Raw genomic sequence first — 12,128 nt, 5'->3', positions numbered from 1 at the left:
AGATGGCCTCCCAGCCACCCTGCGCCCCCAGCGCCCCTGAAGCCCTGGACGAGGGCAAGGAGACAGTGTCGCATCTGTGTAAAGAGCAGCTGCCTTTGGTCCCCTCCGGCGACATTGAGCTTCTGTCCCCAAAGCTGCCCTATGCGGCCCTGGTCAGGGCCTATGGCCGCTTCAAACTGTCGATTGCAGATGCACGGCAGTCCCAGCTGCTGCCCCCCTTTGACCCCCTGAAGGTGGACAAGGGCTCACTGCCACCCAAGAAGCACCCAGTGCCTGAGAAGAAGTTCTGGGGCAGCCAGGAATCCCTCTCCAAGGTCAGACCACCAGGCGCGGGGGCGAGGAACACGGGCTTGACCCCCACACGTGGGGAGGGCACAGTGAGCCGGCTAAGGGACCCGTGGGGACCCACGCGCCTTTCCCAGGGTCCCTGAGTGAAGCCCTTGGGCTGCTGTCTCTGGGAAAACAAGGCTGTCCAGGCGGAGGACAGCGTTCAAGCAGGGGTCCCGACCCAACCCAGACTGTGGTTTCTGGCCGAGCCTCCCAAAGGGCCTCATGGTGAACCCCCAAGTGACACCCGAGGGTCCGCGAAGGAGCCCTCTGCGCCCCTGAAACAGAGTTAGCTCCAGAAGCCACAGAAGACTTAGAAGAATAAAAAAATAAAAGCCTACCAACACTACTCTGCCTTCTCAGTGATACTGGAGAGACGGCGCATTAACACAAAGGCTGGTGGCCTGTCAGCAGAATTCTTGGGGACGAAAAAAGGGTTTCCAAACCAAAATCCTCCACAGAGGCTTTAGAATCAGAGCAGAGGACTGAAACAAAATTAGAAAACAAACTCATGGAATACTCTGAGACTTAAGGAACAAATATAAAGGAACGAGAACTGGGAGAGAAAAGGTAATGTGTGCCGGAGAGATCCAGAAGAGCCAATATACTTATAGGAGGTGTTGGGGGGGCAGGGGGGGATTCAGAGGGAAACTGAAGAAAATCTCCTTGGGTGGAAGAAGACTGCAGCGCTGCCGTGGAAGGAAATGGTCCAGTTCAATGCAGGAGTGGAGGCAAATGTCGCCACCAGGAGAGGGGAGGAGCAAGGCCGTGCAGCCCACAGACGGAACAGCCTGGGATCAGGCCGAGGTGCTAGGCTTCCTGGCCTCCCGCAGAACCCCTGCGAGCAGAGTCCACGGCCGGGATTGCTGATGGCGCTGCACGCACCAGCGCTTTTAGTTATGATGCTTATTCTGCTTTTTAAGTAAAATTTAAGGAGAGCACAGGCATTGTATTTCTTCTCAGTAGAACATCCCCCAGATTCAAATTCAACATATATAATTTTTTTAAAACTAGTCTCCTTAGCAGCCTTGCCTCTGTACCCCTATCTTTCGACAGAGGCAAGAAATATTTGTAGCTTCTTCTGTATAACTTTTATTTTATGCATTTCCCAGCACATACATATACATCTCTCTCTCTTTTTAATGTAAATGGAAGCATATCTTAGACCCCTTATGCACCTAATTTCAAATTTTTTACTTAGGGTATTTTAGAGATCTTTCCATGTGAGGAAAGAAACATCTTCCTTGTTCTTTTTTACGGAAGTGTCCCACTGGCTAGCCATCTTCTGATGGCTTTAACCAGTCTCCTGTGGACATACCTTCAGATGGCCTATGAATTTTGGGTTCTGAGGTTTTTATGACCCATGAAGATGACAGAAGTTGAAAAGTTCCAGCAGTTTTCCCAGAGGAAGTTTCTGACCTAAGAAATTCTCTACCTGACCAAACTGCTGATTCCCAATAAAGCAACAGAAAGACATTTTCTTTAGACCTACAAAGTCTCAGAAATGATACTTCTTTTTGAGAACAAAGTTACTCAGGGGAGCACTCCAGCAAGAGGGAAAAAAAGAAGTTCAAACGAAAAACTCCGGTCCGGGAAAGAACGGTGTAGGATAAACAGTAGACAGCAGTGACTGAAAACAAAACCCTCTGGATTATAGGTGTGATTATACAGTGAAATTAACGCAGTGGTGTAGCTCAGTGAAAATGTTAACAAAGGACCCCTCAAAAGGAAAGTGCATAATGCAAAACTAATGTTCCAGACGATTTCATCAAAACCCCTGAGATGCTTTGCTAAAGCACATTCTCAATAGATAATGCTTCGTTCTTGGTTTTTATTTAATGAACACTCAACACACGGATGGTTCACGGCATTTTAGAAAGAATTGGCTTAACACCCCCACCCGTGGCTTTCTGGCGCATTTAAGATGAAGTCCTGAGATCTGACCTTGACCTTCCAGGCCTTTTCGCATCGGCCTGTCTCCCTGTTCTCCCGCTCCCCTGCGACCTGCGAACCTCCAGACAGGGACGGCCTCGGGTCTCTCCTTCCCGGGAGGCTCTCCCCGCCGTCCAGGGAGCAAGCGCAGTGCCTCTGGCGGGGGACTACCCCCCGCCCGGTCGGTACTGGCTGTGGGATGGCCGCCCCGCTTCCTGCGCGCGGGGGCGGAGCCTGTTCAGTCCCCGCGGTGCCCATGGACGCTCGCTCCCGGCCTGGGGTCTCTGCCCCTTGGTTCCCTCCGACCCCAGGGCTCCAGGATAAGGCCCGACGAGGCTACGACGTACTTGTTGATCAAGCAAAGGAACGCTGCACACATACAGAGCTGACTTTTTTTGTTTTTACAAATATTGGACCGTCCTCTATGTGCCATTTTTTTTAAATTTTTTTTAATGTTTTTTATTTATTTCTAGGAAAGAGAGAGAGAGACAGCATGAGCAGGGGAGGGTCAGAGAGAGAGGGAATCACAGACTGAAACAGGCTCCAGGCTCTGAGCTGGCAGTCAGCGCAGAGCCCGACGCGGGGCTCGAACCCACGAACTGCGAGATCATGACCTAAGCGAAAGTCGGACGCTTAACCGACGAAGCCACCCAGGCGTTCCTGTGCCATTTTTGTTCGTGCCTCCGAATATATGTTTGGAACGTCTCTCCGCAGCGCCTCGGGGTCTCTATCCCTAATGAACCCCGAAAGTACTATGTCCAGAAAAAAAAAAACGCGGAACGAAGGTCCTGGGAAAGGACGATGGGGGTTAGAGGGATGCCCGCGGCTCTTGCTGGTCTGTTTGCCCATAATGCAAGCTCTGTTTTTGCCACGAGAGAACGGAGACGGGGGGTTTGGTCCATAGACGGAGGCAGCTGCAGAGTGGGCAGCTGGGGGTGGCCGCCCCGTGGCCAGGGACCCGCGCAGCGACGATTAAAGGGACGGGACGCGGCGGGTTCCCAGACTGCTCGGGGTCAGGGCCCGCCGCCCGTCCGGCTTGCCTGCGCCCCCTGGCGGCCGGGCCTGTCCCCGCGCCCGCACGCCTTGACCCCTGGCGGTCAAGTCCCCAGTCCCATCACTCTGGGCTCCTTGAAGGCGATAATGCTTCCTTCCTGGCATCCCCACCCCGCCAAGTTCCCTGCAAGCCCTGCAGCCACGCCTCCCCTCACCCCTACACCTCCTGCTGAGCCCGCCTCACCCTAGCCAGGTCCCCCATCCAGAGTCTCTGCATCTCCGCAGTGCCTGGCTGCAGAGCCTCAAACCCCTGATTTCCGTGTCGCGTATTCCCTCGCGTCCCTTCACTCTCCCACACCTCGACACCCCTACACCCGGGGCACACACCCCGACCCCAGGTACTATGGTGCCACCGGTGGGGGGGGGGCGGGCAGTGGTGATGGTGGTGGTGGTGGCGGCAGGGACCTTTTCTGGCTTGTTCCTTCTATCCCCCCTCCCTTTTAAAAGCATTGGTTTATTGAGATGTAATTCACATATCCTACAAGTCACCTGTATAAAGTGTGGGGTTTTAATGTATTCCCAGAGTTCTGCAACCAGAGCCACAATCACTGTAGAACATCTCATGGACGGAAGCCCCATACTCATTAGCGGGCAATGCCCACTTCGCCTCAAGCCATCCTCCCAACTCTAGGCAGTTACAGATTTACTCTTTGTCACTATAAAATTGCTTGTTCTAGAACTTTCATAGAAAGGGAATCAAACAACATGCAGTCTTTTTTGACTGGCTTTCCCCCCTTAGTATAATGTTTTTGAGGTTCATCCATGTGCAGCATTCATTTATTTAAAAGCACATATTATAGGGGCATCTGGGTGGCTCAGTCCAGTGAGTCTGACTCTTCATTTAGGCTCAGGTCGTGATCCCAGGGGTGTGGGATCCAACCAGGCATCTAGCTCTGAGCTCAGTGTGGACCCTGCTTGGGATATTCTTTCTCTCTCTCTCTCTCTCTCTCTCTCTCTCCCTCTGCCCCTCTCCCTTGCTCTCTTTCTAAAATAAAAAAATAAATATAAGTAAATATATATGTGTATAATAAGTACATGATATATGTATCATAAATAGACTTTATTCTTTAGGGCAGTTTTAGGTTCAAAGCAAACCTGAGAAGATACAAAGATTTCTTGTGTATCCCTTCTCATTATCAACATGCCCCACCAAATGAAATATTTAAAACAATTAATGATCCTCAATGATACCCGAAGTCCACAGTTTACATTAGAGTTCACTCTGTGTCGTACACTGTATGGGTTTGGACAAATGTATAATGACATATACAGTCATTATGTACATTACATACATACAGAGTAGTCGCACTGTCCTAAAAATTCTCTGTGTTCAGCCTATTATCCCTCCAAACCTCCCAACCCCTGGCAACCACTGATCTCTTTACTGTCTTTATAGACAGTAATTTGCCTTTTCCAGAATATTACATATTTGGATGCATGTTGTCTTTTCAGACTGGCTTCTTTCACTTAACAATGTGAATTTAAGTTTTCTGATTTTTTTTTTCACAGCTTGCATGTCTTTTCGTGGCTTGGTAGCTTGTTTCTTTTTAACTCTGGATAATACTCCATTATTTGGATATACCATAGTTTATTTGTCCATTCACCTACAGAAGGACATCTTTAGGTTTTGCAAGATTACTTCCAACGTTTGGCAGTCATGGATAAAGCTGTTGAAACATCTATGTGCAGGTTTTTGTGTGGACATAAATTTTTAAACTCCTTTGGATAAATAGCCAAGGAATATGATTGTTGGATAGTATGTTAAGAGTATGTTTAGTTTTATAAGACACTGTCAAACTGTCTTCAAAGGCGGCTGTACCATTTTGCATTCCCACCAGCAGTGAATGAGAGTTCCTGTTTCTCCACATCTTTGCCATAATTGTTCCAGATTTTGGCCATTATAATATGTGTGTAGTGGTAACTTATTGTTGTTTTAAATTGCAAACCCCTGATGACATATGATGTGGAACATCTTTTCACATGCTTATTTGCCACCTGTATGTATATGTTTTTTGGTGAGGTGTCTGTTAAGGTCTTTGGCTCATTTTTAATTGGGTTCTTTATCTTCTTATTAAGCGTTGGCAATTGCTGATGGTCATCCTTTCTTGGATGTGTCTTTTGTAAATGTTTTCTCCCACTCTATGGTTTGTCTTCTCATTCTTGACATTGTCTTTCATTGAGCAGAAGTTTCCAATTTTTATGAAATCCAGCTCACCAATTATTACTTTCATGGAATGTGCCGTTGGCATTGTACCTAAACATTGCCATACTCAAGATCACCTAGATCCTCTCCTATGTTACTCTCTAAGAGATTATAAATTTGCATTTTGCATTTAGGTCTGTGATCCATTTTGCGTTTTTGTGAAGGATGTAAGGTAGATGTTTAGATTTATTTATTTTTTGCATGTGGATGTCCATTTTTTCCAGCACCATTTGTGGAAATACTGTCATTTCTCCACTGCATTGACTTTTCCTTTATCAAAGAGCAGTTGACTTTATTTATGTGGACCTATTTCTGGGCTCTCTATTCTGTTCCATCGATCTATTTCTCTGTTCTTTCACCAATACTACACTGCCTTGATTATTGTATCTTTAGATGTAAGTCTCGAAGTTGGGTAGCTTCAGTACTCTAACTTTGTTCTCCCAAATCTTTTGCCTCTTAACATAAACTGTATAATCATTTTGTTAATATCCATAAGATAACTTGCTGGGTTTTTGACTGGGATTGCATTGAATCCACAGATCAAGTTGGGAAGAACTGACATCTTGACAATATTGAGTCTTCCTATCCATGAACATGGAATATATCTCCATTTATTTGATTTTGCTCATCAGATTTTCGTAGTTTTCCCCATAGAGCTCTTGTACATATTTTGTTAGATAAGTACCTAAATATTTATTTTGGGGGGTGCTAATGTAAATAATATTATATTTTAAATTTAAAATTCCACTTGTCCATTTCTATTATAACAAAAAGTGATTGATTTTTGTATGTATATATTTTTTATTTTTGTATTGTATATTCACCTCATATCCTGCAATCTTGCTAAAACTGCTATTAGTTTTAGGGGTTTTTGTTGATTCTTTTGGATTTTTTACATAGGTGATAATGTCATCTGTGCATTAAGACAGTTTTATTTCTTCCTTCCCAATCTAATACTTCTTATTTCCTTTTCTTGTCTATTGAATGAGCTGGAATTGCAGTACAATGTTAAAAAGAAGTGATGAGAGAAGTCTTTGCCTGGTACCGGATCTTAGCAGATACACTGAGTTAATTACCATAAGTATGATGTTTACTGTAGGGTTTTTTTTGTTTTGTTTTGTTTAAATGTTTTATTTATTTTTAAGAGAGAAAGCATGATCAGGGGAGGGCAGAGAAAGAGGGAGGACAGAGGATCTGAAGTGTGCTCTGTGCTGACAGCAGTGAGACTGATGCGGGGATTGAACTCATGAACTGTGAGATCATGACCTGACCCAAAGTCGGACACTCAACTGACTGAGCCACACAGGTCCCCTACCTATTGTAGATAGTGTTTGGCAAGCTGAGAAGTTCCCCTCTATTTCTAATTTGCTGAGAGCTTTTAATCATTTTTAATGTTTTATTTATTTCTGAGAGAGAGAGAGGGAGGGAGAGAGAGAGAGAGAGAGACAGCATGAGCAGGGGAGGGTCAGAGAGAGAGAGGAAGATACAGAATCTGAAACAGTCTCCAGGCTCTGAGCTGGCTGTCAGCACAGAGCCCAATGCGGGGCTCGAACCCACGAACCGTGAGATCATGACCTGAGCCGAAGTCGGACGCTTAACCGACTGAGCCACCCAGGTGCCCTGAGGGTTTTAAAATCATAAATGGCTATTGGATTTTGTCAAATACTTTTTCTGTGCCTATTGATATAATCATGTGATTTTTCTTTTTTAGCTTATTGATATGATGAGCTACATTAATTGATTTTTGAATATTGAAGTAGTCTTGCAGACCTGGGATAAATCCCACTTGGTTATGATGTATAATTCTTTCTATACATTGTTGGATTTTATTTGCTAATATTTGTTGAGGATTTTTGCATCTATGTCCATGAGACATCCTGGTCGTTAGTTTTCTTATAACGTTATTATCTGGTTGTGGTATTAGGGTAAGACTAGCCTCACAGAATGAGTTAGGAAGTATTCCCTCTGCTCCTATCCTCTGAAGGAGATTATAAAGAATTGGTATAATTTTTTCCCTTAAAGGTTTGGTAGAGTTCACCAGTGAACTCATTTGGGCCTGCAGCTTTCTGTTTTGGAAGGTAATTAGTTACTATTCCAATTTTTTATTAGATAAAAATCTGCTCATACTGTCTATTTCTTCTTGTGTGACTTTTGGCAAATTGTATCTTTCAAGGAATTTTATTTCAAATTTGAATTTAGTCCATTTCATTTCATGTGGTTAAATCTGTAGAAAGAGAGTTTTTCATAGTATTCCTTGATTATGTTTTTAACACACATGGGATCTAGCTTTTATTTCTGATATTCATATTGTGTTATCTCTTTTTATCTTGGTCAGCCTGGCTAGAGGCTAATCAAGTTTATTGATCCTTTTTAAAGAACAGTTTTTGGGTTCATTGATTTTTATCAATTTCCTGCCTTTGATTTCATTGATTTATGCTCTCATTCTTTTTTTTTTTTCTTCTGCTTACTTTGGATTTAATTTGCTCTTCTTTTTCTATTTTCCTAAGGTGGAGGTTTAGATGATTGATTTTAGATCTTTCTTCTTTTTTAATATATGCATTCAATGTTATAAATATCCCTCCAAGCTCTTCTTTCACTGCATCCTACAAATTTTGATAAATCATGTTTTAATTTTGTTTAGTTTAAAATATTTAAAAACCTTTCGAGGTTTCTTCTTTGACCCTTGTGTTATTTAGAAGTGTGTTGCTTAGTCTCCATGTATTTTGGTATTTTCAATCATCCTTCTGTTATTGATTTCTAATTTAATTCCATTGTGTTCTGAGAGCAGACGTTGTATGATTTCTGAGTTTTTTAAATTTGTTAAAATGTGTTTTATGGCCTAGACTATCTTGGTGAATGTTTCTTATGAGTTTGAGAGGAATGTTTATTCTGCTGTTGTCAAATGAAGTCATCTGTAGATCTCCATTATATCCAGCTGACTGATGGTTGTGCTGAGTTCCATTATGTCCTTGCTAATTTTCTGCCGGTTGGATCTATTCCTTTCTCGGAGTGGGTGTAGAAGTCTCCAACTAGGAGAGTGGACTCAGCTGTTTCTCTTTGTAGTTTTAATAGCTTTTGCCTCAATAGTTTGGTGCTCTAGTGTTAGGTACATAGATGTTAAGGATTACTGTATCTTGGAGAATTGGCCCTTTGTCATTACACAATGCCTCTTTTTATCCCTGATAACTTTTCCTCACCATGAAGTCTGCTCCATCTGAAAGTAATGTAGCTACTTTTGCTCTCTGTTGATTAGTATTAGTATGGTCTATTTTCCTCCATCCATTTACTTTTAATCTACATTAGTCTGTATGTCTGAAGTGGGTTTCTTGTAGACTGCATATTGTTGGGCCCTGTTTTTTCATCCACTCTGACAATCTCTGTCTTTTAATTGGTATATTTAGACCACTCAAAGTGATTATTGATGTACTTGGATTAATATCTACAATATTTGTTATTGTTTTCTATTTATTGCCCCTATTTTTTGTTCATATTTTTGTCTTCCACTCTTCTACCTTTTGTGTGTATTTAAAGATTTTATTTTTAATTAATCTCTACACCCAACATGGAGCTCAAACTCACAACCCCAAGATTAAGAGTCACATGCTCTACTGACTGAGCCAGCCAGGTACCTTTTGTGGTTTTAATTGAGCATTCCATATGATTCCATTTTCTCTCCTTTCTTAGCATATCAGGTGTATCGTGTTTTGTTGTTGTTGTTTTTGCTTTTCTTAGTGGTTCCCCAAGAATTTGCAATATACATTTACAGTTAATCCACTATACCACTATGCCACTTCATGGGTACTGTCAGTAACTTAAAATAACAAAATATTTCTAATTCCTCCCTTATGTCCATTGTATCATTGCTGTCATTCATTATATGTACTATATAATATATGTTATATATAATTGTAGTTATATGTTAATTATATAATATATATTATTGCTATTATAATAATATATATTATATATAAGGTATTCTATATAATACATTCTAGCTATTATTATTTTGAACAAACTGGTATCTGTTAGACCAATTAAGAATAAGAACAAGGATTTTATTTTACCTTCACTTATTCTTTCTTCGGTGCTCTCCTTGCTTTATGTAGATCAGAGTTTCTGACTTATATCAGTTTCCTTCTCTCTAAAGAAATTTTAACATTTCTGAGCACCTGGCTGGCCCAGTTGGTTGAGTGTCTGACTTCGGCTCAGATCATGATCTCATGGCTTGTGAGTTTGAGCCCGGCATCAGGCTCTGTGCTGACATCTTGGAGCCTGAAGTCTGCTTCAGATTCTGTATCTGTCTTTCTCTTTGCCCCTCCCCTGATCGCACACTTTCTCTCTCTCAAATATAAATAAACATTAAAAATTTTGGGAAAAAAAGAACTGTTAACATTTCTTGCAAGGCAGGTCTATTGGCAACAAGTTTCCTCAATTTTTGTTTGTCTGAGAAAGTATTTGTCCTTCACTTTTGAAGGATAATTTTGCAGGATACAAATTTCTAGGTGGGTGGGTTTTTCCCTCCTAATACTTGCAATATTTTGCTTTAGTCTCTTCTTGCTCACATGGTTTCTAAGAAGTTGGATGTAATTCTTTGCTCCTTTACAGGCAAGGCATTGGTTTTCTGCTAGCTTCTTTTGGGATTTTCCTTTTATCTTTAACTTTCTGTAGCTTTAAAGCGAGGAGGTGCCTGGGTGGCTCAGTTGGTTAAGCATCCGACTTCAGCTCAGGTCATGATCTCGCAATTTGTGATTTTGAGCCCTGTATTGGGCTCTGTGCTGACAGCTCGGAGCCTGGAGCCTGTTTCAGATTCTGTGTCTCCATCATTCTCTGCCCTTCTCTCTCTCAAAAATAAATAAACATTTAAAAAATTGTTTAATAAAATGATATGCCTACATGTATATTCATTTTATTATTATTATTATTATTTTGCATTTATCCTGTTTGGTGTTCTTGGAGTTTACCGGATCTGAATCTGTGGCCTGGCATCTGAAATTAATTTTGGGGAAATTCTCAATCATTACTGTTTCAAACATTTCTCTTCCTTTCTTCTCCTCCTGGTATTTTCATTATGCCTATATTACAGCTTTTCAGTTGCCCAACGGTTTCTTGATATTCTGTTCTGTTTCCTTAAGTCTGTTTTTTCCTGTTTGCTTTTCAGATTTGGAGGTTTCTACTGATATATCCTCAAGCTCAGAGATTCTTTCCTCAGCCATGTCTAGTCTAATAATGAACACATCAAAGATATTCTTCATCTGTTACAGTGTTTTTGATCTGCAGCATTTCCTTTTGGTTGTTTCTTTGAATTTCCATCTCTCTGCTTACACTGCATACTGTCTGCTACGTTCATTAGAGCCTGGAGCACATGAACCACAGGTATTTTAAATTCCCAGTCTGGTAACATCCTCCCCATATCTGGGTCTGGTGGTGGTGTTAGGCTTGTGCTGTCTCCTCAAGCTGTGTTTGCTGCCTTATAGGACTGTAATTTTTTTTTTCTTGATCGCCAGACATGATGTGCTGGGTAAAAGGAACAGCTGAAAACAAGTCCTTAGTGGTGTGCTGCTAAGGGGGAGGGGCGGGGGCAGGGGGAGGGGTCTACAGTCTTACGACTATGTTTCAGTCTTGTGCACCTGTGCTCACTTTGAACTTCGCATCTGCTGCTCAGTCTGAACCCCTCCTGCCCTCCACCCTTAGGGAGGTAGGGTTGGATGGCTAGAGGGGCCCGGAGCTGGGCCTTTGCCTTCTCCCGTGTGGGAGACTAGAGCCGGCCGGGGTTGGGGATGTCCCTTCCTCCAGGTCAGTGTGGCTCTGGTAAAATCCCAGCAGGTTAGGGTCTGGTTAAGTAGTTTCTCCAGACAAGCAGAGATTCTTGGGAAGGACAAAACGCTGTGGAATATTTTACACTGATTCCTTTCCTCTCCTCCCCCAGCCAGAAGCACAAGGTGATGTCTCTCTCTGATGTTCACCGTGAGGACCAGGTGCTACTGGAGACATTGTCTAACATAAACACAAGGGCTCCTCATGACTGGGTCCCCCTGGGGTTTTTAACTCTCAGAGTTGTCCACATGGAGTCTCCAGCCACTTGTCAGTTGTAGGTCAGGTTTCCCTGTCCTGGGACTGACTTCCCTGGAGGTTGCTGCTCTGGGATTTCCACTCCGTTACTTGGGATTCTTTGTATTTGCCTGTCTCCCCAGTTTGGGGAGCAGCAGTCTGCTTTGTGGCCTCGCTTGTCAGAGGAATCTAGGGAGAGTTGTTGATTTTTGCTTGGGTTTTAATTTGCTTGGGTTTTGTCATGAGGATGGAGTGGTGGCTTCCAAGCTTCTTAAAGGGCAGACCAGAAATAAGAAGTCCTTCATTCCTTTTGTATTTCCTGGTAATATTTCATTCTGTGAATATGCCTCATTTTATCAGTTCATTCATCAGTGGATGGATATTTGAATTGTTTCCATTTTTTTATTATTATGAATGATACTGCTGTGAGTACTCATGTTCAAGTATTTGTGTGGACATATGTTTTCTTTCTTTTCTTTTTTTTTTTTTAACATTTATTTATATTTGAGAGAGAGACAGAGTGCAAGTGGAGGACGGGCAGAGAGAGAGGGAAACACAGAACCTG

General features: G+C 42.6%; 1 protein-coding gene across 1 annotated transcript in view; it reads left to right on the top strand.

The window, feature by feature from the left end:
* Positions 1-12,128, top strand: part of WDR88 (WD repeat domain 88) — a 42,952-nt gene continuing 30,824 nt past the window's right edge. The window contains exon 1 of the mRNA XM_039231897.1: positions 1-314. Within this exon, the coding sequence (XP_039087828.1) occupies positions 3-314 (312 nt within the window). The 5' untranslated portion in view covers positions 1-2. The remainder of the gene's footprint in view (positions 315-12,128) is intronic.

Source organism: Hyaena hyaena, unplaced genomic scaffold, assembly GCF_003009895.1.
Source record: "Hyaena hyaena isolate Hyena2069 unplaced genomic scaffold, ASM300989v1 scaffold_61, whole genome shotgun sequence".
NCBI classification, from domain to species: domain Eukaryota; kingdom Metazoa; phylum Chordata; class Mammalia; order Carnivora; family Hyaenidae; genus Hyaena; species Hyaena hyaena.
This window is presented reverse-complemented; position numbering and strand designations above follow the sequence as displayed.